Raw genomic sequence first — 25663 nt, 5'->3', positions numbered from 1 at the left:
ACTCAAAGAGGACAAAGAGAGCTGCAGAGTCTATGTCGCGCCACCGAAATTCATTGAGGAGGCATCCGAGCTGTCAGAGGAACAGTTACTTTTCCCTACTCCTTTTATCCATTGCCAGAGCAGGGGACAAACACAGAGGAGTGACCAGGACAGAACGGCTCATCACCAGGAATCCTCACGCCCGGTGGCAGGGCAGTGTGCTGCTCCCCCAGTGGAACAGAGCAATGTACTTTGAGGAATAGCTGTAACTGCAAAACAGGCTGAAATGAAATTAACCCTTTTTTTCCATGAAATTCTATATGATGGTTCTATCGTGGTTTCTGTCATACCGGGGCTATAGCTGAATTGTGCAATGCTTTAAAGCATGAGGCAAGGTTTTACTGTGGCACTGTGCTCCTGTGGCACCGTGTCACAGCGTTTTGGTGAAGAAACATCAGCTGGGCATAATCTACCTAAATAGCAGCAATATGAACATAAGACCTAATTATTGATTATCTTTCACCTTAGGATCCTGAAAAGAATTGTGACATTCTATATTGTCTTGTGCAACCAAATTTGAGGAAATTTTATAACTTTGTATTAAATCACAAGTCAAGATTCTGTTCCCTTTGTTCATGCAAAATCTTTGCTGATTTCAGTGGGGTAAGCCTGTTTTAAAATTAAAAGGCCTTTCTTATTTGGTAGGACTGTCCAGAGTTACAAATAAACTTATTCCTTCCAAAGCTTTTATATTTTACTTTTTTTTTTTTTAAATTATAATGATTAGCTGTATGTATTATATGTATTTACAAGATACATGCACTAAAGAGGATGGAACATTGGGAGATGCAAGGGCTGGAAAGTACAAGGTAAAGGAGGAGCAGGCTATGGTAGCAAACGTATTTCCACTGCTCTGAGATGATACCTTATAGCTGAGGTCTTGGGAGATTTAATGAAATGAGGGTGGTGAGGCACTGGAATAGGTTGCCTAGGGAAGTTGTGGATGCCCCGTCCCTGGAAGTGTTCAAGGCCAGGCTGGATGGGGCTTTGAGCAGTCTGGTCTAGTGGGAGGTGTCCCTGCCCATGGCAGGGGGGTTGGAACTAGATGATCTTTAAGGTCCCTTCCAACCCAAACCATTCTATGATTCTATGAAATGGCGTGGCTTTCATATGCAATTTTGATAGCATTCATAAGAAGCTTGTCAGGGCCTTGAGTATGTCAACAGACTCTGTAGCCATCTTTCTCTGCAATCTTCCTCTGCAACCTCTTCCACTTCACACATCTAAGTGTTTACCTGCCTGCCTTTGAGCTCTGCTCTAATATGGTGTTGCCGTGTGACCTTCTATCACGCTTCTGTCAAAACAGCTGAGTTGTGGGAAAGAGCCGTGAGAAGCCTTATGCGGGACCTCTGCTCGTGCGCCCTGTGCTCCCTGCCTTGGGAGCTCAGTCGTGGCAGAGCGGGTATTTCTGAAGTAGGAATATGGATCACACTATTCAGGAAGACTACGGTGATCTAAGTAGGTAGCCAAGCCCTTGCACCTCGCTGGCCCTGTCCCGGCTTCACTTGCCGGTGGGACCTTGAACCTGCCTGTCACTACGGAGCTGTGTGGTCACCTGGGCTTTTGGCTGACCTGGTGATGGTCGCTGGAGCTGCTCTGCTCTTTTTCCCTGGGTCCCATGGGACCGTGCCCCCTGTAAGGACCCGGCCCCCGCTTGCCCTGCGGTCCCCAGCAGCTCGCAACTTGCCTGCCTGGTGGAGCAGCCCCACGCTGCTGCTCCTGCAACATGTGCTGCTGCAGGGCTCTTTCTGAGCTGCGTAGAAGTCCTCAGTTTGCTGGAAAACAACTGTAGGGATTCCTTAGGTTGTAAGAAAGATTATTTTGAGGGCAGATTTAAAAGTTGTTTTTACAGATGCCACGCGCTAAGTGGCTGGGATGCCTTCTGTAGTTTCCCACTGGTTGCACATTACAACAAGGAGCCATTTAGGAATGCATTTAGGGTTCCATTTAGTCCAGCCATTTAGGAACAGATTTACTTCCAGATGTAAGTGCAGTTCCACCATGAGGCAGCGAGGTGCAGCATCACCCTTAGGTGGTCCTGCTGCAGGGGCTTTTTCTGCAATGACTGCAGCATGGATGCTGCCCTACACCACTCCCGGGACACAGGTGGGAGCATCCTTTACCCAAATGGAGAAGCCGAGCAGCTTTGTCCCATAACATGGGAGCACAAATAGTCTACCCAGTGGTCATACAGGGAAGAGAGAGACAAGCCATTTGTCTTTATTAATCTGCACATCAGTACAGGAAGGCCAGAGCCACTCACTCCTGTTGCACCGTGATGCTTCTCCTAAGCAGATGCCTAAAGAAAATTTCATTTTTGTCCAGAAACCTTTTGGGTGCAAGTGCTTTCCTGCTGAGCAGCTGCAACAAAGTCACATCTGAACTCCGCGTACCTAAGCTGCACTACTGCAAATAATGTTTTATTTCCCTCCAGAAAAGTTTTCGCTTCCCCCTTTGCATATGCTTCTTTTCTCCCCCTCTGCCCTCATTTTGTTGTCACCTCTCATAGCTTTACTTGTTTAATCAGAACCCAAACGCCTCAGAGCAGGTGCCATGACTCCTCAGCTGCCTGTGAAGCTCCGCGAGCAGCTACATGGCACTGCAGAAATAATAAGGAAGGAAATCTATATCCCTTTACCCTCAGTGGCCAGACCGCTGACAAATTTTGCCCTGCATTGCAGATGCGATTCAATTATTGCAATGAACCCAATCAGAAATAATTAATGAAGACTTTCTAATGCATATTGGGAAGATCATCCGCCAAACCAGGGAGGTTTTCTTTCTTCTCTTGCTGTATTGCTACACTCAGCAGCTTCATAGGTAATAAGTTACAAAGCCTCAGTTTCCTTAATTTCAACTGCTAATCACTTTTGATAGGGCAGAGGTAGATACAATTAATGTCAGATGACTATGAAGTCATTGATGGTGCTCTGAAATGGAAACTGTAAGAAGAGCCACGAGCTATAGTTACCAATGTTACATTGCTTAAGTCACTTCTTTGCCTGTATTTGTTAATTTTGCCACTGGGTAAGATTTGCCCAGCAGCCACCTGTGTCCTTTGTGCCCTTTGTAGCTGCTTAATGATAAAAGTTCACAGTGGGCAAGTAAGTGAGAGTGCATGCCATCTCTCATTTTCTGTGTGTTTATCTTCCAGGGAAGCACTCCCTTCAGACACACTTGTGGGTCATTGACCAAGTTAATTCAAAGCGTTGACAAAATAGCCTGTAATTGCAATGATTTACACGTTAAGTGCCAGGCTGTAAATATACGGTTTTTTTCCTACTGCAGGTGTACGGGGCAGAGTATTCAGCTCACGCTGCCTGCATTGATGTTATGCTGGAGACCTCATAGGTAAGAGTTCATTGAACTCAGTTTGCTCCGTTTGCTCTGTTTTCTGCTTCGCAAACAAACACAGCTGTCAAATGAATATAATTGCTAGCACAGGGTTGTTGGTTTTTTCATGTCAAGGAGCAAGAGGACTTTATGAAGGCTTAAAGATCTAACTAAAAGGTCAATTGGCATAATCAACAATTTAAGTAATAAATCTATTATCATGCTTTCAATTTCATTACCCAATTAATGATTCCTTCCCCTGGGTTAGAATTGGCATTTCAATGCGCAGAGCATGGTGATTGTCAATAGCCAGGTACATTTTTTAATGCACTTTATGGCCAAGATAACTTATAACACAAAAACTCCAAAGGACATAATGGTTACTTTGTTCTCTAGGCATCAGTCATATCCTCCTTTAAATTATAAATATGTATAATGGAACAAGGGGAACAAACATCTAATATGGATATGGACTTGAGCTGGGATGTTTATGTGCTTGCACATCTCTCTGCATGGTATTAATTGAAACTAGCAAGGAACATATTTTGGCAATGCTCTTGGTCCCAGTCCAAAATAGTTGCCCCTCTTTTGCAGCAGCGAGGGAGGAAGGAGAACAGGGACAGGGAGGGAAAGTCACATTTCAGCAGCTGAAAGCAGAAAGAAGCTGACTCTCATGTCTTTTCTGTTGTTGTAAACCGAACCTCATTCATTTGAAACGATTTTGTTTAAAGACACCACATTGAAGATCCTCTGGAGTGACTGGGACAAGGTACTGGCCTATTCTGCTAACAGCTCCCCCAAGAGTCAAATCCTGCATTACTTGTTTTCCAGTTTTATACTGATCATAATTGCCTTTTCCCACTGAACCCCATATATTGCTAATACATGGTGCATAGGTTAGCGGTAGTATTTTGTCACTGCTTTTTAATACTGAATTTAAATTTGGTCTAAGCAGATAAGTAGCAAACTGTTTACAGATGCAGTACTGAGAGTATAATTAACCATCCTGCTTAATGAGGTATTAGTGAGTATCACCCAAGAGCTTGAGGGTATGTATACAATATGCTTTCACCTGCTTCTCAGTCCTTGCCCTGATCAGTGCCTCAGTGCCTCATCAAATTGAGTTCTCAAGAACAAACAACAACAGAAAATCCCATTAGGAAGTAAAGCTTCAGAATTCATTAAAGAACCTGACTCACCCATACAGGCTGCTGCAGGACTGGTAGGGTTTTCCTCCCGCACCAGGGTAAGCGAGGTCCAACATGAGGCAGCCCTTGTCTTCAGGCCCTGCATTCGAAGGTGTTTTTTTTCTGCCTCCCAGAAAACTTGGGCATACTTCAAAGCCGAAGAAGTGCTGTGGCCTCTAGAGATGCACCACTAAGAAGCACATGCAGGGGGAGACTGTCACAGACATGTTCTGATATAACACCACAACCAAGTAACTACGTCGGCTGGTTCTCCACCCAAGGAACAACTTGGGACCAGATGGCAGCGGGAACCCTGATAGCGTGCATTAGGACTGCTGAGATATTCCTGCAAACACAGAAAATGTGCTAGAGATAGGAAATACAGAGAGTTTATAGTACACACAGAAGACCTCTTTACTCATCTGAAATTTGTATAAAAATATTTTCACATATCTAATTCCATGCCACCTGGCAACATAACAATGCATTATTGACAAAGCTAATACACACATAGAAACAAACAAAAAATTTCCAGGCTCTAGGTCAGAATCCCTTGCACACGGTGTCCAGAAATTTATATCTAAAGGTTGCACTACTTTTCCTTATGTGGGCTGTATTTCATAGCTGTTCCTGGGCAACATAAGGATCTCACTGATGCTGGCTCTGCACTGAGCTGGGGAACCTGATGACCTCTAGAGATTTTTTTTGATCTAAATTATTCTTTAAATCTATGAATCTGTTTGTAACATGAAACAAGGTAGAGAAATGCCTCCCAGAATGGCAACATCCTCTGTAAAAGCAGCTAGCAAGATTTTGGCCTTTCCTGGATAAGAGGTGTGTTATTTAATACCCTCCCTTCCTCAATATCAGGTGAACTCATCTGTTTACAGTTGCATAACATCATTAAAGTTTCAGCTTCTGAAACTTTAAATACAAGGAGATGATAAACTAAATATTTAAGAGAACCTCGGATTAGATTCCACTGACCTTCACAAACTCCTTCGAGTAATTTATATAAACGAACCTACTTATTATTCATAAAAACAAAATGCCTGCAAAAATGTAAATCCAGGACTACTACTGAATTTTGCAGCTGAGATGAGAGCTAGTTAGTCCATTAGGGCCATAGCCAGCGCTCCATCACGCTGCCAAGTCCACTGTAGTGCCTGAACTGCTTCTAATCAACTCAAAATTATTTTCTTTCTGATCATTTGAGGGAGTAGGTACTGGACTTTTGTTTTGGTGAAATCATAGTGTACCAGGGTAAATGCTAGACTCCTCTAAGCTTCAGTGCGCTACAGCTGCAGAGGGGCAAATCAACTACACAAGAATGCATTAAATCTAACTGTGCTTTTTTTCTAGTCTTGAGTAACGTAACGCAACTATTTTTAATTTCTGTGCAGCAGCGAGTGTTAAACAAGCTACATGTGACCTAGCTTGCATTTTAATGAGGGAGGAGAAGAAGAAAAAATTGTAGAAGCTGCACAGTGCCAGACACACAGCTTGTGAGGTTGGAGCTGGGGGATCCCACGGCTTGGCCTTTTTCTCTCCCTCCCCCATTGCCATCCCACTTTTAGGGGAAGGGTTTCTGTACCAGAGCTTAGGGGTATACCCACAAAGGCTAAAAAATAGCTTCGGGTGCTTTTCTTTCCTTCATCTAACTAGAAAGTTAAAGGAGAGGCAGCAGAGGGTAGAGAGAGAGAAAGATGTTCTGCTAGGACACAAATCAGACTGGTCATTTATGTCCTGAAATTCCCTTGGGGAAACTTGTCCTTTCATGGTCCGCAGAGAGACCCCCGAGAGCCCAGCCCTTGCAAGAACACCTTCTGGCGGTGCTTTGGAAATACCACCAAGGAAAACTCTGTGCTGAATAGAATGGCACTGCAGTGAGTGAGGACAGAGAATCACGTCTTTTTTGTGTTCATGAATCTATTTTAGAGTTATGTTGACCTTTACAAGAACTTTTACTTAATAACACCTGAATTAAAGATACTGGGTCAGAGAGAGAGCACTTTCTAGCAAGGACAGAAGGTGGACTGGGCCCTCAGAAAAGTCATCAACCATTAAACTGAAATGTCACCGTTAGCCCATAGGAAATAGCTAAAGGAGGTGTTATTATTGGTAACACAGACATTGTAGAAGAAAGATGAAGGAAACAGAACTAAGCATTTCTTTCTCTTAAAAGTGACGGGTCATCCATTCCCATCAGTCAGCTGGGAGTCGCTTTTATTTCCATCTCCATATATTCCTAACTTAAAAAATGCAAATAATTTCAGTAAAAAAAAAAAATCAGCCAAATTAGCTGTACCTATTCATCAGCTTAGGTTTTTAGATGCTGAACACGCATAGCTGTGTTTTCCTTGCACACTTTATGTCTCCTTTCCATGCCTCATACTCCTCTCGGCAAACTAACCATTGCTAAAAGGAGAGATTTAACTCAGTGGCACAGAACAAGCTGTGTTAAAGTGCCTGGTTTTGGGGCCTCTGAGCAAGCCCGTTACTAAATGGGTATTTCTAGAAGCCAGCACAATCCGTCTCAGTCTGTTGTTGCGCTTCAGGCTGAGAAATTAAGAAGTGCTGATGTTACATTTTCCTTGACTAGCTCAATTTCTGAATGTTGAGTAAACATCTTTACCTTGATAAGTGGAAGAGATTCCATTTTGTGAACAAACTAAATGTAGGAAATAGCTCTAGAAGGGACCTCTTGAAGTATCAAGTCCGTATCTTGCTTCATACCTCCAGCCAACATTGTATGTATGTATGTAACGTTAATCCTAACCAGACATGTAAGGGTCAAAAGGCCCCAGAAGCTGAGGTTGAGAACTCCAAAGCTTCACATATCAATCCACAAATATATTTTTAAAATGATATTTAGCAATAGAGACAAATCCTCCTTTTTATTGACCTTCCTATGTGTGAATCCTAGCACTGATAAGGTTTTCCCTCTCCAGCTAACTGCTTCGTCTTGATCCATGCCCTAAGCTGGTCCACCCTGTGTAGCAGAGGCAGGGTCCTGCCCTCTGAGAAAGTGAAGAACCCCACCGTGTATTTGCATGAGGGAAGGGCAGAGATTAAGTATGTTCACATTGGTATCCTCATGTTGGCAGCTGCTAATTATGTATCACTCGACCTGGTGACTTTGACTTCCTTTTACTGGAATATATTCTGTGTAATTACTATAAATACAGCACTAAAAAGGTTTCTGGGGTAAGTGGAAAAAAAGGGTTTGAATGTCTTGACTTTTATTTTTTCCTGTAAAATATCTGGCAAAATTTGGGAGTGCTACGACACAAAGACCAGAGGTTGTTTTGAAGCTTCTGCTCTGTGCAAAGCTGAAAAGCAAACAGGGCAGAAACCTTTCTGAACTTCAGCTTTATGCTGTTATAAAGACAAAGAGAAAAAAAAAATAATCCAGCAGCTCCAGCAGTCACAGCAGCAGTGCCAGGCGGTGCACGGTAGAAGGGTTCTTGTAGCACTACCCTTCAGTTTTGGTCAAATTAGTTTTCTGCAGTTGGAGTAGGAAAGAAGACTGTGATCCCTGAGTTCCCTGAAGGGGTTAATACTGGCAGGGATGTTACTTTTGCAGTACACTTCAGCCCTTTTGAAGCTGGGAGCCTTCTAGAGCCATGCTTCCAGATGAATAAAGACTTAGGGTGTATACAAAGGGGAAAAGGCTTCCTGAGCCCCGATCCGGGTGCAATGGTCAAGAGCCAGTGAGACTGTCCTAGAAGTCTTATTTCACCCTGACATATGCAGCAAACATACATACAGACATACTTACAGACATATATATATATATGCAGCACCTAATGCTCTCAGCTTGTACTGACAAGAAATTCCTAATTTCTGTAAAACGCCACTGAGAATTTTGGGGGAAAGAGTTTGATTTTTCCTTTGCTTACTTAATCCACAGGGCACAGAAAGAGATGCTGAGCACAGAGAATTTTCCCTTAACCTTAATTTCCCCAAAGTCACTGAAGTAAAGTAAGGGAAGGATTATACTTTAAACTTCTTTCTCTCTCCATACTGCAAGTTATAATTGTTGTGGATCTTTATAATCACATTAATTCCCTTGTCTGTACAGAGATTGAAAATTGTTAACTGATAATTATGATGTCTTTTTACCTTTTAATTAAAAAGTTAACTGCCATGGGTAAGTGCCAAGTAACATGTGAACGCTATATATTTTCACATCCTCTGGCCTCTGCAAAACAGAGCCAATCAAAAAGTCAAAACCCACAACACTCTTCAGGCTTTGAAAGGTTTAGGGAATTTGGCTTAAACTGAGAATGGCTTTCTTTACACCAAAGTTAAGGACACATCTGTGAATTACATCCTTCAAAATTCTTTGGCCAGACTAAAGAATCGATGCTTATATTTGGGTGGTTTGGTTTTTTTTTTAGGATACAAGATGACTCACACTGTACAGTAAGTCATGTCATGCAACTCTCCTGAGAAAAGACTCAATTTTTCCAAATTATATTTGATATTTTTGTGACACCGACAGCGATAAGATTTTGTTGGAACCATTGACTCATTCCTCTTGCATGGGAACAAAGGTTAGATTGTAACAAAGGCCCTAAGGCCCAGATCTTCAACGGTATTTTGTTGCTTAACTACCTACAGCTATTAGCTTCCTAATTAAAAGGTAAAAAGGCATACTAATGGGAGTTAAGCCCGTGGAAACTGTCTTTTTTCTACATTTTAATTTTCTTACTTGGGCAAATTAGCTGATATGTATGATATGGCCAGTCATACATCATACAGTGTCTAGGGCTATGCTTGGTAAATCTATTACTATCAAGGAGCAAACCAAAGCCTATAATTACAGTATATTCTCTGTAATTAAGGTCGTGTTGCAGATCCCCTTCTATTTTCCAGTATTCAAAGAAACACATCTTTCTGAAATGAAAGCTTTCCGTTTGAAATCAACATCCTCGATTTCAGCTGCAACACAGACTTTTTTTTTTTCTGGAAAGTTTGTGTCAAATTGTTCCTTCTCTTTAATAATTCATAGACTCTAAAACCAGCAAGAGGCATAGGTTTCATTTCAGTGTACCAATCTTAAGCGCTGGGAAACTTCAGTTTTTGCAGTCACAGTCAAAATTCAAATATGTTCTACCAAACAGAGTGGCTCTGCTCTGATGGAATATGGAACACCTTTCAAAGCACAGCCATATTTTCATTTTGGTCTTTTGGGGTTTGGTTTGTTTTGAATCAAATTTTGAGTGAAAAATATAGCAGCCTAAGCAGTCATCTTCCTCTGCACTCTGTGTTACTGTCTTTTCTGGAGCGATTCTGCAGCTAACCATACTTCTAATAAAACCACTTCACTTAGTAGACACCTTCAATGGCAGGATCTAAAGTGAAGCAAGACCGTGCAGTGGTGTGTCATTGCCAGTCACAAAGACTGAGCGTACAATTAGCTCTTTCGTTACCTATGTGCAACACATGGTTCTCCAACTACAGATTGCTCAGTCTTGCAGGGCAGAGCTGGCTTCAGTCCCCTTGCACAGGTGAAACTTCTTGGAAGCCTATGAGCCTTTCTGTTTCAGGATCCAACTCAGATGCTCTCCTCTCTGCTGAGTCTTTCAGGTAAGTGGGAGTAAAAGGCAGTAAAATTGCAGTCATATGCCAGCAGACAAGATTGAACACATACCGAGTGCAGACATGATGAATAAGAAGGTGGTATTTTAATAGTCAATTTTCAGAGTGTAACGGCTTTTGAAAATAGATTAGCTTAGAACATTTTCTCTATTTAGAAGTGTCACTACTTAGCTGTGCACTTAAGTAAAAGCTGAGCTTTGGGGCACCTTTAAGTTAAAGGATTGCCATAGGTTAGAAAGGCTGCCAGCAAAGGGGTACCTCAAAACTAAAACTTGATGCCATCAGACAGCATAAATGACACAATATAAATAAAATAAATATTAAGGTTAGCTTTATTCTAAAAGCCTTCTGAAAAATTCCAGTTGCTGCTGCATTTCCAGAAGCCAAGATATGTCAAACTAATCTGGCTCATAAATTAAAATGTCAGAGCTCATGTTGTACCCAAGATTAGGACATATCTGTGTGTCTGTTTGTTCAAGAGCTATTAAGTTCAGTAGGTCCACACTAAGAAGCAGGAGAGCCACATAACATTTCAGCCCACAGTTTATACCTAGATTGCTTTGGTTGGCTGTGGAAGTTTTCTCCAGCATATGAATTGCAAACCTGTGAGGCAGGGAACAAGATTTGTTCAGAGGGAGAGAGAGAATAGATGCATCTCTGAAGGTCAAGGGCTTTCACTGGGGAGGAGGGAGTCCTCTGCTCACTCAGGAACCTGTCTGAGGGCAGCTTATGCATCTTATCCTGTGATTGCATGCTGCAATATATGCAAGTCGTCCTTAGAGCAGTGAGTCATTGCATGGAAGGCACTGCCATCACCATCAGTATCATTGTTGTGGAAGAAGAGACCATGCCTGGTGCTGTGTTTGAAAAGAGTGGCACCTGGCCATGAACTCAAATTTAACACAGGGCCCTGAGAAGGGAGGGATTTTCACCCTCCTCCACTTTCCCCACTAGCTAATTTGGGCAGGTCATTCCTCAAAATGTCAGCTCACATCAATCCTGTGCACAGGTACTGAACTGGGACTGCAGGGATGTCCTGCAGCGGGTGGGGGCTGCAGTAAGGGGACGGGGCTGAGTGCCATGGGACCTCTGGGCTTCCCCAGACGCAGCTGAGTGTGCTCTCCAGGGTGCCTCCCTCAGAAGCTGTGAACTCCTCAAAAACAGGTCAGAAAATAAAAGCATTATATGTTCCCCTACTGAATCCAGTGCAAAGAGCCTTCTCTGCAAACATGCTTCTCTGTGCATAGTGGAGTACAGCCTGAATCACCACCATGAGATTTGCTGCTTGAATTTGACACATTTATTTTAATGGTGACGTGAGATCAATAGGACTCCTATCAATGGCAATGGGAACTGAAAAGATTTTTCTCTCAGTGGTCTGTATCACTTACCATGTGATTGTGAGCCCTTTGGTCAGAAATGCTCCTTTAATAATTAATTTGTGTTAGCATTGTTCCTTGTACCCATAAGCTGACAGACTGATGGCACAGAATATGAATACTAATGCAATGTATGCACAATCCTTTTCACTGGAAAATGTCATCACGTAATACAAAAGCTTCTTCAAGGGCTGAACTTCATCATATTTAGTTCAGGTTCTTACACTGTACTGACACTCCTGAAGCTGCAGAACAAACTGCTACTCATGCAATGAACTCTTACTATGCTTATTGCCCACTTGGTCTACTCACAACAAGAGCTGGGACAATTAATGTAAATTGTAAAAAATGACAGATGCTGGTGGAGGTCCTGGGAATATCACCATAATAAAAGAGGATGAAAGATGATAATTTAAGTGGGGTCTTTCCGCTCTTTTTTTATCACTAGTAACCTGGGGAAGCCTCAAAAAAAAAAAAAAAAGAAGAAAAGATAACCTCTGTATCTGTTCAGGCTTCAAATTAATAAAAAGTAGAGTCCCTGCAGTGTTGTGATCCCCACTTGTGAATGGCAGGATTCATCCTTAACCTATACCTAAAAATCATGCATCCGTGCATTTGGTGAGGTGATTCTTCTCCAACCACCTCATGCTGTGAACTGTTTTTTAAAGGAACTATGCATATCTGCAAACACGACACTGGCTCAGGTTGAAGATCAAATACTAGCTGAATCATGTCACAAACTGCAAATATGCCACGGTATTTAACAGGGCAAATGAAAGTCCTCCTCCTGCTGCTGGATCAATACTGCACGGGTTCACATAATGCTGTCCACCGCTCTACTTCCCCGCAAGACTGAGATCCCAGATATTCTCACTGAAAATCAAGGCCGTGAAAGTCCTAGTGGTTGGCTCAGACCAGTCATCACATCAGTGACCGAGAACTGTGCCGCTCTTACCTTGTTGGGAGCCAGCAAGTTTCTCCAGAGCAAGGATAAATCACAATTTAGCATTTTATTCCTTCCCAGAAGTCAGGCCAGCAACTTTCTGAGCTGATACAATAAGATGTTTATCAGTCCAAGTAAATGCTTATGAATGGATTCACAAAGGTAGGCAGGTTAGGTTTTGCCAATCGGAGAAATCAAGAAAAATAAAAGGCAGCACTTTCTTCTTCAGAGGCAATTTACCTCCCTCTCCGGCTGAGGACTGCAGTGCCCATCTTCCAATCGTGCCCCCAACTTCCTCCGTTTTCCTAGCACCCTGAAAGAAGCAGGAGGCAAACCACACATCTACCACCCTCCTGCTACCAATCTCTGCCCCAGTTTGTCACCCCCATATCCACAGCCCTGTGTGGGCCCTGGTAAAATGGCTCTCTACATCTTTCTTGTAAGCCCCCTTTAAGTATTGAAAGGCCATAATAAGGTCTCCCTGGAGTATTTCTTCTCCAGTTTGAACAACCCCAACTTTCTCAACTTGTCCTCATAGGAGAGGTATTCCATCCCTTTGACCACTTTTGTGGCCGTCCTCTGGACTCAGTCAGAAAAGTCCATGTCTTTCCTGTCTTATGCTGAGGACCCCAGAGCTGGATGCAGTACTCCAGGTGGGGTCTCACCAGACCGGAGCAGAGGGCCAGAATCACGTCCCTTGACCTGCTGGCCACACTGCTTTTGATGCAGCCCAGGACGTGGTTGGCTTTCTGGGCTGCAAGTACACATTGCCTGCTCATGTCCAGCTTTTCATTCGCCAGTACCCCCAAGTCCTTCTCGGCAGGGCTGCTCTCAATCCCTTCATCCCGCAGCCCGTATTGATACCAGGGTTTGCCCCGACCCAGGTGCAAGACCCCATACTCAGCCTTGTTGAACCTCATGAAGTTCACATGGGCCCACTTCTTGAGCGTGTCCAGGTCCCTCAGGATGGCATCCCATTCCTCTAGTGAATCAATTGCACCACTCAGCTTGCTGTCATCTGCAGACTTGCTGAGGGTGCCCTCAATCCTACTGTCTATGATATTGATGAAGATATAAATAGTACTGGTCCCAGTACGGACCCTTGAGGAACACCACTCATTACTGGTTTTGACTCAGACACTGAGCCATTGACTGTAACTCATTGGATGCGGCCCTTCAAGCAATTCCTTATCCATCTAACAGTCCACTCATTCAACCCATATTTCTCCAACTTAACAGCAAGAATGTTGTGGGGGACCATATCAAAGGCCATACAGAAGTCTAGGTAGATGACATCCATAGCTCTTCCCTTGTCCACTGATGCAGCAAATCCGTCGTAGGAGGTCACTAGATGATTCAGGCACAATTTGCCCTTGGTGAACCTATGTTGGCTGTCATCACCTCCATGTCTTCCATATGTTTTGATATCTTCCAGGAGGATTTGCTCCCTGGTCTTGCAGGGCACAGACATGAGGCTGACTGGTCTGTAATTCCCAGGATCTTCCTTTTTACCCTTTTTAAAAATGGGTGTGATGTTTCCCTTTTTCCAGTCACCAGGGTCTTCACCTGACTGTCACTGTGCTGCAGTGCCTGTGTCTCTGCAACTCAAAGGGGAAAGGTGGTTTCCAGAAACATCTCACAAACTTTATTTCACCGTCTCTATTGAGATTGGAGCCAAACATAGGTATTGATGAAGAGGCTGCTGCAAGGTAGTCCCTGGAAGTGGAAAGGTTTGGCAAGTTTCTCAGGCTCTCCAAAATAACGCATTAACCTTTTTATTGATTTGATAAAAATTTGAGGGAGTTAAATGCATTCCCAGAGCAAATTGAATCTATATTTCTCCACAGATACATGAGTCAGAGCATCTGAACGTGTATTGCCAAATATAGTAATTGTGCTCCATCAAAAGATGGATGCTGGAGTATAACAGCACACTTCCCAAAGTTTTGTTCTAGTTGCTTGTTTAGGAAAATTATCAGAAGTACTCTCTTCCATATACCTGCAAAAGCAGCTGCTGAAGACATGCTATGTATTTCAACAGAAATGGCTGTGAGACTCACATTATGACTTGCTGAGCTCCTCAGTAACAAAGAACAAAGCCAGGCGGTAAAGACAGCAGCAAAACTTTGACTATTTAATGCCATCTGTAAGCATTAATTCGCATTTTCAGGCTACCCCCAGCACACACCATTTTCAGGGCCGCTCCCACCCCGACCAGGGCGTCGGACTCCATCCACAGCTCCCAGGCTGAAGTAGCACTTGCGACCTCGGTGACGGTCCCTTTCCTCTGCAGGGATGCTCCAGGATTCCCCCTCCCCCACCAAAAAAAAAAAAAAAAAAAAGAAGGGGAGCGCTGCTTGTTGCGGGGAGCGCTGCTGGTTGCGGGGCCTGCGGGGAAAGCAGCGCTCCCGGTGCTTCTAACCACTATTTGCCGAGGACGAGCGTGCAGCGGGGCTCTGGACCCAGTAGTTCCTAAGGCAGGTTCTACTCCAGGCCCGCTCGGCCGAGGAGGAGGAGGAGGACGCGGGGGCAGGTTTCCCCTGAGGGAACAGGGACCCCCCCGGGGCCCGGGCACACGCCGCCGCGCCTCAGCCACGGCCACAGCCGCCACCGCCGCCGCCAGGGGGCGCCGCGCCCTCTCGGATGGGGGAGCGGGGCGGGTGGAGGGGGCTCATCGCGGGCGCGGCGCTGATTGGCTGGCGCGAGCCGGGCCGGGCGCGGGGCGCCGCTTCTTAACGGGCGGCGCGTGGCTGCGGGCGGGAGCGCTGTGCCGGGCGGGTTGCTGCGAGCCGGGTTGCCGCTGCCGCGCGACATGAGCGAGGTGAGCGGCCGTTGGGGCGGGCGAACGGCCGTTGGGGCGCGGGCAACCGCCACAGCCCCTCGGAAAGCGGCCCTGGAGGGTGGGCAGCGCTTGGCGTTGACCGTAACCGTCCCCTTCCGGAGGGCGGGTGGCGAGGGATGGGTGCTTCCCGCCCTGGGAGCCCGCTGAGGCTCTGCTGTGCTTCCCGGCAGAGCTGGTGGATCTGAGTGAGGGGTGTCTCCTTGCTGGGTGGGGAGTCTGAAATACATAGCGTCAAATATAAACCCTGTCTTCTGATGAACAGGTCTCCACAGGTGTGCATGCTCCTTCAAAGCATAAAACAAGGTGATGTTTTACCCTTTGGAGGACCATGTGCACCAGTGTAGAATCATTTAGATAAAAGAAACCCTAATAATTTAAAGATGTATGTAATGCTTTCCTGTGCAGAAAGAAGGATTTAGTAAGTTGCATGGAAGTTGTCTGCTAGAGCTCATGGAAAAAAATGCCCTATTTGTAGTTGGATGCTGATGTAAACTTTATAAATAGCGTCATGGGAAGGATTACAATTAAGGAAAAAATGTAAATAGTGCCAAGCATGTAACGATCACTTGTACCCTTATAAATAAATAAGCTGAAAACTTTGGCTTGTATTTTTTTGTTTTGTTTTTTTTGTTTGTTTTGTTTTTTTAGTGGAAAAGTTCTCTGGGGCAAACTAGTATTTTTGTTATTAAAAGTGTCATCAGGCAGGATGACTACTTGGCAGTGTAGTCAGTCAAATGCTGGGGAGGTTCAGCCAGCAGATCCCACATTCGCTAGTGTAACCCTTTCTGTAGGAATCAGTAGGGATACCTGTAATTGTGCCTTAACCAGCACCTATTTTTGGAGGCTATTTTCTGTTATAAAAGACTTGCTGCTTCATTAACAAATGGGTATTCCTTTCTTAGCAGCAAGAGTAAAATTAAGAGTGACACCAAGTAAGTTCTGACTAGCTGTTGTGCGGGTGTTACTCTGCTGTATCTTTACATGAGGTGTAAACCTGAGACAGAGTAGCGCAGTAGCATGGTCTCTGGTTCAGGGATTTAGGAGAAGTTTATGTCTTGGCTTGCAGGCCAGGCTAAATGGGGGAAGCAGAGGAAATCCTCATTGTGTTTTTCTGCTGCTTCCAGAGGCTGGTCAGTCTAGGTGTAATGCACCAGGCTCTTTGTAACTTCTTTTCAGCTGCTGCCTGTATTTGTATCAACCAGATAGAGTTCATGTGGTGTGGGTTTTTTGTAGTCACTGTCCCTTTGTCACCCAGGCTAGCCGAAGTGTTCGGTAAGATGCAGCACTGCTATTCTGCTGCTTAAAGATAGTGTTTGGGGAAAAATCTTGTGAGGAGTAATGATTGGGTGATACTGCTGTACTTACTGTAACTGTGCAAGGCACTCTTCTGATAGTCCTGTGTTGGATTGTATTTGCTCAGTAATTATTCCTTCATAGTTTAAATTAGATTGCGTGCCTTGTGGATTTTAAAAGTCCCAACAAACACCAAGATCATCCCTAATACCAGCCTAGGGGTTCTCTATTCATAATATGTTTCCTTGAGTCTCAGGAAACAGTATTCCTAGCAAACCCCCACAGGTGGAAATGATGTCTTTTTCCCGGTGCAGCACTAAGCCCTGTACATATGACACTTAGCACTGCACTCAATGTCTTTGGTGCTACTGTCATTCAAGTGATGATATTGATCAGTTTGTCACTCGCAGCACCAATGAAGAAAAGCTTCCTTGCTGTTACTTGCCTATCAGCTATTAATCAAGAGATGATTCTTTTCCCAAAATGCGAATGGAAGCAACTGGACCACCCCAAACCACCTCACTGCAAAAGACTGTTGTTAAAAAATGAGGCAAAAAAGATTATCAGAAAGCAAGCTCCTTAGACATCTGTTTGCTGTATTTGGACGGGGGTCTTGGTGGATTTCACTTGTAGTGCTGTAACTGAAAAATATTTTTATTTTCTTTGTTTTAATCTGCTAGAAAATCTGAGGACAGGGTGATTGAAAAGAAGCTCATCTAGAGCCATCAAAAGATTATCCCAAATAGAATGGTGTTGGGAGGGTGGGAAGGCTTTTTGCTTTATGTTAACAATTGCCGGGATTTGAGTGGAGCTTGAAACGTCGTTACAGAAATCTCTGAAGAGAGCTTTCATATCCATCAAGTTATTTCCTGAGACTTTGTATGGATTCATATTTTACTGCTTCAAGCAAAATTAATTTATTTCCTGTTTATGGGCCATGATTACCAGTCTCCTGGTGGAGAAAGCTGAACAGGAAGCGGCCATTCATCTGACTATAGTACTTTTCTATTTTCTAGCAGCTAACATTTTTTTTTCAGGAAGGATAAAGAACTTTTCTACAGAAAAACCCTACACTTCTTACTCTGCAATGTTTGTCTGAAAATGTGTTTAAGATGCTCCGTCTGCTGGGCAGAAGTCTGGTCCTGTAACTAGTTATAGGGAACTTGAGGTAAAAGAGTGTACCTGGTAGCATTGCATAATATGGTGAGTGCCTCCTGCTGCTTGGAGGCTTTGATCACTTAGGCAGATAGATCACTTAGCTGAATGGGGAACTCCTCAGGAACATCACTATATACTGAAATGCATTTTTAGGTGTTGAAGTAGCTTTGAAAATCTCGTCCTCAAATGACTGAAAAGCCTTTTCTTTAGGTCTCTAGGTGTGTTCTGTTATTTTTTTAATGAGTCTAGAGAGAAGGGCCATGCTGGAAAATATCAGCTACTGTCAGTTAGCCCCTCTGAGATGCAGCCCTTCTTCCATTAAAGATCTCTGGTCACATGGGATGAAATGGAGGAAGTAATCTTGGGTGATGGGCTTATAGACCAATGCCAAATCACTGTTCACAGACAGCAGTTTTACCAGTGAGCCTCTAGATTCACAACTGGCATAAACTTGATTCCGCAGGGAATACTGTCCTCTTATCAGTTCTTTAATTATCTGACATGTTGTAGATGATGTCTGGTCATGGTGACAGTATTCTCCTGGCATGAAGCATTTCACAAGAAGCATTTCATCCCACAAACATTTTTACAGTGGTCACTGCCACTCTTGCTTCCTGTGAATGATTCTGCCTGTCATCAGGAATCACGTCTGGACTTGGGAAGGGGCACACTTAGGTAGTATGGTGTTACTGTCCTGGATCCTGTTCCAGTGGTTTGGGGATGAAGTGCATTTGTAAGGAGTTGCAGTTTAAAATAGCATTAGCAGAGATTGCCTTGTTGGATGTATTTATTTCCTTTTGATATTAAATTGTCCTTTTGATATTAAAGTGGTATTGCTGGGGTAGGGGAGGAATTCAGCTTTAACATGCTTTTAGGTGACTGACTTTGGGAGAGCCATTCAGGAAATCTACCTAATCAGCCCACATGCCTGAGGCACCTGTGATTTAAGAACTTGCATTGGAAGAGCCTTACACAATGCAAGTGAAGCTCTGTACTGACTGCCAGGGTGCTGATGCGCAGCACCTAAGGCAGGATTTGAGCCAGGAGCTCTTTATATTTGAGGAGCAGCCTAGCTACCTAGCAAGAATATGCTAGCTTTCCTTTTGAAACAGGTGTCAAACAACCAGGCACATGAAGTTCCTAAGACAGAAGAGGAGAGCCGTCATGGGCTTGACTCTGTAGAGTGTGTAGGTCTCTTAGTTGGGGAGCTAAGAACTGGGATCTTGATCTCTGCATAAATGTAGAGGGTATTTTTGTTGGGCTTTGAATACAAAGAACATCCGGTCTTGTTTCTTCCTTGAGCTACAGCAAGCTCTTTCCCTTTGCCTTATGTTGCTTCTGGGCTCTTGAATACTACAGCAACTGCTATGTTGTGTCCATCTTCAAAATGATCATGAAGGGTGCTCCTGTGACCTGTAACAGGGGTGTGCAGGGCATTCATGTGGGATGAGTTGCAGACAGCTCTCCTCTGCAGCCTGGAGTACTGAATCTTTGTTTTGGAGCTCAGATAATTCTGAATCTGTTTTGGAGTTCAGCTCACCTTCAGTGAGAGGACTTAAGCAGCCAACTCAAAGATGGAAGCTTCATTGGCAAGGTGACATAGCCTAATGCTAAGGTCAAAGACTTTGAAATTTGACCTTCACCAGTTGGGGTGGAGGGAGGTAACACTAATTACCAAGGCAATCTCTGCTAATGGCTATTTTCAAAACTGGTAGCACCACATGGCCTGGTGGTTTGGGCATACCCCTAAGCTGTCAGAGTAATGGAGGGTATCTATCAGCTTCTCTCCAGGTTGAGGGAGAACCTGGAACATGTTTCTATCACTCTGGACAAGTGTGGTCACCAGGAGGCTGTTAGAAAAGGAGGGAGGCATGGCCAGTTGTGAAACATTACATGTGTGGAGGCTTCTGCCTGAAACTGTAACTGCTTTAGATAGTTAAATGGGATAACTGATTCTTTCATGGGTTGCTTTCCTGAGTTCAGTTAAATCTGTTCTGCTGAAATGGTATTTAGGGTCTTCGAATCAAATTTATTTAAACACTGAAGGGAGGATACTATGCCAATAATGCTGATTGATAGCACTAAATCAAAGAGCTGGTGTTTATAGGGGGAAAACATGCCATGTTTGTTTAAAGGTATTCCTGTGCTCTTGTATGGAGCTTGTGGTCCTGGAGGTATCTGAGCCAGACGGTGGTCTTAGGGGGCCCTTCTGGATGCATTTTTCAGATACTGCCATGACCCCCAGCTGTTAACTACTGGCCTCACTGAGGTTATACCCACAACAGGTACAAAACTGTATAGATGTAAAAAGTGCAGCAAGAACATGGCAGGGTGGAGGAGGAAATTCTGCTGCTGTTATAGGGTGGGGGTGGGACAGATAAGGCACATGAGCATCAGTTTTTAATTTTAACTCACATCTATTTATTACTGAGTGGTAAATTGCAGCTCAAAAGAGGAGGGAGGAGGGAGAACAATAAGTTTTAGATCTGTCACTTTGCCTACTCCTTCCATCAGTGTGGTTTCAGTGGGATCAAGCATCTTCTAAAATAGCACTTAGATCAATTTCCAACATCACTTCCTAATTTGGGGAAACTGGCAGACATACTGCTTAGGGAGAAGCACACTAGTTTTCTTGCAATGTATAGAATGCCAACACAACACTTTAGTAATATGCCTCAGACACCATGTTCCCTGTAAAAGAGTAACTTGAAGCAAAACCTCCTGCCTTTATAAAACAGGAAAACTCCAACCTTCATACTGCAGTACTTGATTTGATAATAGAATATCATTTCAGGCTGCAAAAGCACATTAGTTTCTAGTCCAATGTCCCCGATTTGTAATGCATTGGCAAGTTTGAGTGTCATCTTTCAACAGCTTCTGCATTAACTAGGTCATGCTTATGATGAAATGTGGTGTATAGTAGCAGTTAACTTCAGCTGGAACAGTGGTGGCCCTTTCAAAGGTGTTTGGGTGTTTGTTTATTGATTTGAATAAAATATTTGTTTTCCAGGCCACTATTTGCCATTGTCTGTCTTCCCTTTTTTTAGGGATGACTTGGAAAATGTGCCTCAGTGTTTACATTTTACCTCTTCTCTGTATCTTTGCTACAGAAGAACTTGTAATAGAGCGGCTAGGCCTAGGCACTGGGTATGTAAATCATGAGACACCTACTTCTTGGCTGAAGAGAACTGGGAGAAGGCAGCTGCATACATCAGAGGAAAGCTATGCCTGTCTTCAGCCTGTCTGTTGCAACAGAGCCTTAAATTCAGTGAGCTGTATAATGCTTTATTCTCTATACGGCATAGGATCTTCTAATCAAGATGAATAACGTACATTCTCCCTTTTTCTAAGAAAAGGTGTTCTTTTTCTTTTCCTTCAGTTGTTTGGATGTTGAGTTTCTAAATTAAAAAAAAGACATCGTGGATAAGTAGAAACTAGATCAAATCATAACTAACAAATCTTTTTTTTCCTTTTCTTCCTCTAGTTTTAATTAAGAAAATCAGTATTTGTTTCTCTTATGGAAAGAGATGGAACAGACTATATAGGCTACCTTTCTCCTAATAGGAAAATGGATGGCAATCTTGATGGAATAAGCTCAGAGTAAGCAGCTGCAGAAGAGTTGCAACTGTGGAACTTATTATTAATGACAGGATTTGAGGTCACAATTTACCCCTGCTCTCCATGTCTGCTTTCTCTGAGACCAGACTAGTCTACTTAGAGGTGAATTGGGCAAATGTTACATAGGCCAGGTCTTTGGCTGGTGCTATGTCACCTGATCAATTCATACCAAGTGGGATATAGACTTATTTATGCAGTAACATGGAATTTGGAGGAGGAAGCGCAAGTTTAGTCAGAAGAAATGAAAATTGTCTGCCTACATGCCTTGAATATTAGTTACAGCTGAACTGTCTTTCCTCTTAGAGAAAAGTATTATTTTACAGACACTGAATGTTCTTACATTATCACCTTAGTATATAGTGCATGAAACATGACCTGAAACTGTGGTGCAGCTGATACTCTGAGTACTGACAGTAGACAGAATGATGTTAGAGATTTTTTTTGTTAAAGCTGAAAGTAAGAAACAAAAGGAGAAAAAGGAGAGGTAAAAAAAAAAAGCAATGAACTGTGAAAGGTGATGTCCTTGTCTGCCTTTGGAGACTTCAAAGATACCTGGACTGAGACAGCAAGCTGGTGAGAAGGGTGGCACCAGGTATGAGGGCTTCAGATTTTCTGATGTGTGGAGAGACAGAGCTATAACTATGGAAAAATGCAAGCAAGTGTATATTTAGTGTCTTTAACATATTCTTAGTGTCCAAATGCCTGACAGAAAGGTCTGAGCTGTTCTGTTGCCAGCCTTGTTTGCTGCTCCTTGGCTGGCAGGTTTGATTCTAGCTGTGCTGTTGGAGCCAGCTGCCAGATAGTGCCAGCAGGACTAGAAAACTGCAATAGTAGAAACAGAAAAACTTGAAACAAATGTTCACGTTATAGTGGTTTAAATTTGGAAGGGGCATGCACTGCTGTGCACTTAGGCAAGGGAAGGTTGTGTTGTATCGCAGCACAATATGAGTGTCCTGAAAGTGAAGAAGGGACCTGTAGGGATCCTGGCTAGCTGTACATACTGGTGGAGATGTATTTGTAGGGATTTTAGGTGCACCTTTTCTGGGAATGATGGAGCACCGTCCAGAAATGCCTAAGCTAGCGCTGACTAGGGCTATCCCTGGAAACGGGACAACTCCTTGTCAGGAGTAACAAGCTTTAGCATAACATGAGTTAGCAGGCTCTTCTAGAGCTAATCAGTGAGGCTGCTGGAACAGTCCTGTTAAGTCAGCATCTCCAGTAAGAACTAGTAGCATTGCACAAGAAGCAGTTTTTCACAGAAAGTGTCTTAGTTTTGTAAGGGGTGGAGGAGAACTTTCAAGGAAACTAGGGATCTGCACAGTTTCAGAATCACTGGGCAGAGTGCTGGAAAGCAGACAGTACCCATTGCTAATGCCCATGGATGCTTTGTGTCTCTGTCTTCTGTGACCTGCAAAGTAAGCCTTGTTACCCAACAAGTACCACTGGTCAGGGCACCTGGCTGACAAACTGCTTTGGTGATGCTTGGTTCTTTATGAATCTAACGCTAGAGGGATTACCAGTCATTGAAATAGTACTTGGCAGCATTCTGACTACAGGAAATGATATATTTCAAGGAAAAGGCTGTCAAGATCATAACTAACTCCTAAATTAGTGCAAGCGGGTAACTAAGCAGACGATGAAAAGCTGAATAGATCTGAAGACATTTTCGACTTCTTGAATTTTGGTGATATTGGACCATTTCCTAATAACACTTGGGATGCAAAGGAAGACCAGTGATTTGTGGGGATGTTTTTATAGACATTGTAGCACTTTACCCCAGATAATTTGGCTTTAGCGAGTTGCTATTTCTAAGCCAGATATATTCAACTGATTTGTCCTGACTGGTGCCATTACCCACATGACTACTATACCTTTGCCTGCCTACTAAGAAGCTGTGTGTTTCAGTGAAGCCCTCAATAGGCGGTAGGATGAGTTTGGGTTGATCAGAGGGAATGGGATGTGGGAATTGAGCTTTGGATGTCCAAGGTGGACTTTCCTTCAAAAGGAACCAAACAATTCCAAACCAGGTGAGTGCAGACTTCCATCAGACAGATGCAGCATAATCTGGTGAAAGAGAAGCCTGCCTGTGATGAACCAGCATGTAATGCCTAGCTAAATGTGAAAACACATCTGAAAATGCTAAAGTCCAAGTTTGGGTGGGGCTGTAGGGGAGAGGTACAGAGGCTGAAAAATAATTCTCATAAAAATCACTAGCATCTCTTTCATTTGAATTCTGGGCATTTTCATACCCTAGCTTGGATGTTTGGAGTAATGGGATTCTTGCTGTCTCTCCTTTTCTCTTGTAGAAAACATGCTTTTCTTTCAAATCCCCAGAATTAAATTACTTTGTTTTAAGATACTGAATAGTCTGGATGTTGACTTCTTAAGCACATAATTTTAACACTAATTTGAATACTCTGGAGAATGTATTTTATTTATGAAGAATGTATTTTATTACACACTATGTGGTGTTCAGGAAAAGAATCTGAATAACATCAAAATCTGGTTCCTTGAATTCTAAACATATATTAGTAAAATGTGAGGTAAAAGGGAGACAGAAGCTTGAAACTGCTACAAATCAGAAGCATTAACTTGGTAGGAATGAGAAGAGCATGCTAGGCAAGAGGGGATGGCTAGGCAGGCAGCTTTCTGAAGATGACATGGTAGAAAAATAAGACATGTGGCTTCATAGCTGCTTCCTATATATCACTGTTCCACTCAGATCTGACAGATACACATTTACCACTGGAAAAGAGAGCAAACACGTTGTTGGCTTGGCAGACTTTAAAATGCATGGGCCAGCACACGTGTGCCGCAGTTTAAGCGGGACAGCCAAATGCCTAAGGCAGGCCAGCTCTGTGCCAATCCTAGTTTGCCAGTCAGACTTGGCAAGCTATCACTTATTTCCTTCAGCATATTTTGCAAGCTACTGGACAGCACTAACATCAAGGCCAAGTTGAATGAACATCTCAAATAAGATTACAGGAGACCCTCTCTTTGTTTCACAGGGGTTTTATTCTGAACGCTGCCTTGTGTTCTTTGCTTGAACTAAAAGCTTGGTGCATTTCCACTGCAACTGGACTTATGGGATGGATCTGAAGATGCTGAAACATTGGTAGCAAAGGACCTAGCATTAATGTTGTAAACTGAAAAAAAAAAAACCAACCCCAAGTTTCAAATTATCTGAATTCTAGCAATAGCTTTTGCGGTTATGCCATGTAAGCCTTTAATAGATGTTTTTGTCTGACTGCAGTGTGTCAGGCAACACACAGCTGGATTGAAGTGAATGTTATTGTCTGCTTTCTGCATGAAACTTCTGAGTAACCTATTTTTTCTGTCAAGTCATGGGATGGGTATGTTAGAATATTATCAAAATGAATGCATGACTGTTTTCTGGAGGAGAACAGCACATAGGGTCCTTTTTAATGGCATTGAATAATGGTTTGCCATGTTCCTATGTGAATAAGGTGAAAATGTCTAGGTGGGTAACAATTTCTTTCACTTCATATGTAAGGCAGAAAGTGCAGAATGGAGCCTGATACATAATGGGAGACCGAAGACAGAAGGAATGACTGATGACCACTTGGAGTGGAGAAACTTGCAAGTTTTCACTGAATTTGAATTGGAAAACACAGTTCTGTGGAGGGAGTGTGTTTGAAACAATATGGGGGGGCTTTTGCTGAATCTGCCTGACCACACATCCCCTGGACTTATTCCATGGCTAGGGCACTGCAGAAACTGTAGAGCATTTAGTCTTAGGGCAGGTAGCCTAGTGGGTCTGTCCTGGGGCCAGGGACCCTGGGAACTACCTGCAGCTGCTCAGTGAAAATTGCTTTTTTCTCTGCTATTAACAATGAAGCTGATGGCAGCATCAATTTCACTGGAGCAACTTGCGGGGTCCTGGGAGCTCCTGATTTGAGTAAACCTTTATTTTTGGCCAGCTCTCGGACAGAGTGACCTGGCTTTTCTGCTTGCTGTATGTGAGCGTATTTGATTGTTGTCCCTGATTCCTGGCAATCAAGGTGACCTTGTGCATCACCCTGTCCATTTTCCTTTTTAGTATGGAAGGGTTGTTTCTGATGGCTTGGCTGCTGTTCAGACTCATAGTGTACCAAGACAGCTTTGCTGTGAACTGCATCACTCTTTGAACACAGCAGCTCCCCCTAAGCCTCAGCGGGTCAGTTCTGATACCGATTTGAACAATGTGGGACAAATCCTCTGTCAAGCGAGGCCACATTTTGAGGCAGCTTCATCCGCCAATTCA

General features: G+C 43.4%; 1 protein-coding gene across 1 annotated transcript in view; it reads left to right on the top strand.

The window, feature by feature from the left end:
• The first annotated feature begins 15205 nt into the window (after positions 1-15205).
• Positions 15206-25663, top strand: part of PCP4 (Purkinje cell protein 4) — a 51836-nt gene continuing 41378 nt past the window's right edge. The window contains exon 1 of the mRNA XM_054186372.1: positions 15206-15309. Within this exon, the coding sequence (XP_054042347.1) occupies positions 15301-15309 (9 nt within the window). The 5' untranslated portion in view covers positions 15206-15300. The remainder of the gene's footprint in view (positions 15310-25663) is intronic.

This window comes from Rissa tridactyla, chromosome 1 (genome assembly GCF_028500815.1).
Source record: "Rissa tridactyla isolate bRisTri1 chromosome 1, bRisTri1.patW.cur.20221130, whole genome shotgun sequence".
Lineage (NCBI taxonomy): Eukaryota > Metazoa > Chordata > Aves > Charadriiformes > Laridae > Rissa > Rissa tridactyla.
This window is presented reverse-complemented; position numbering and strand designations above follow the sequence as displayed.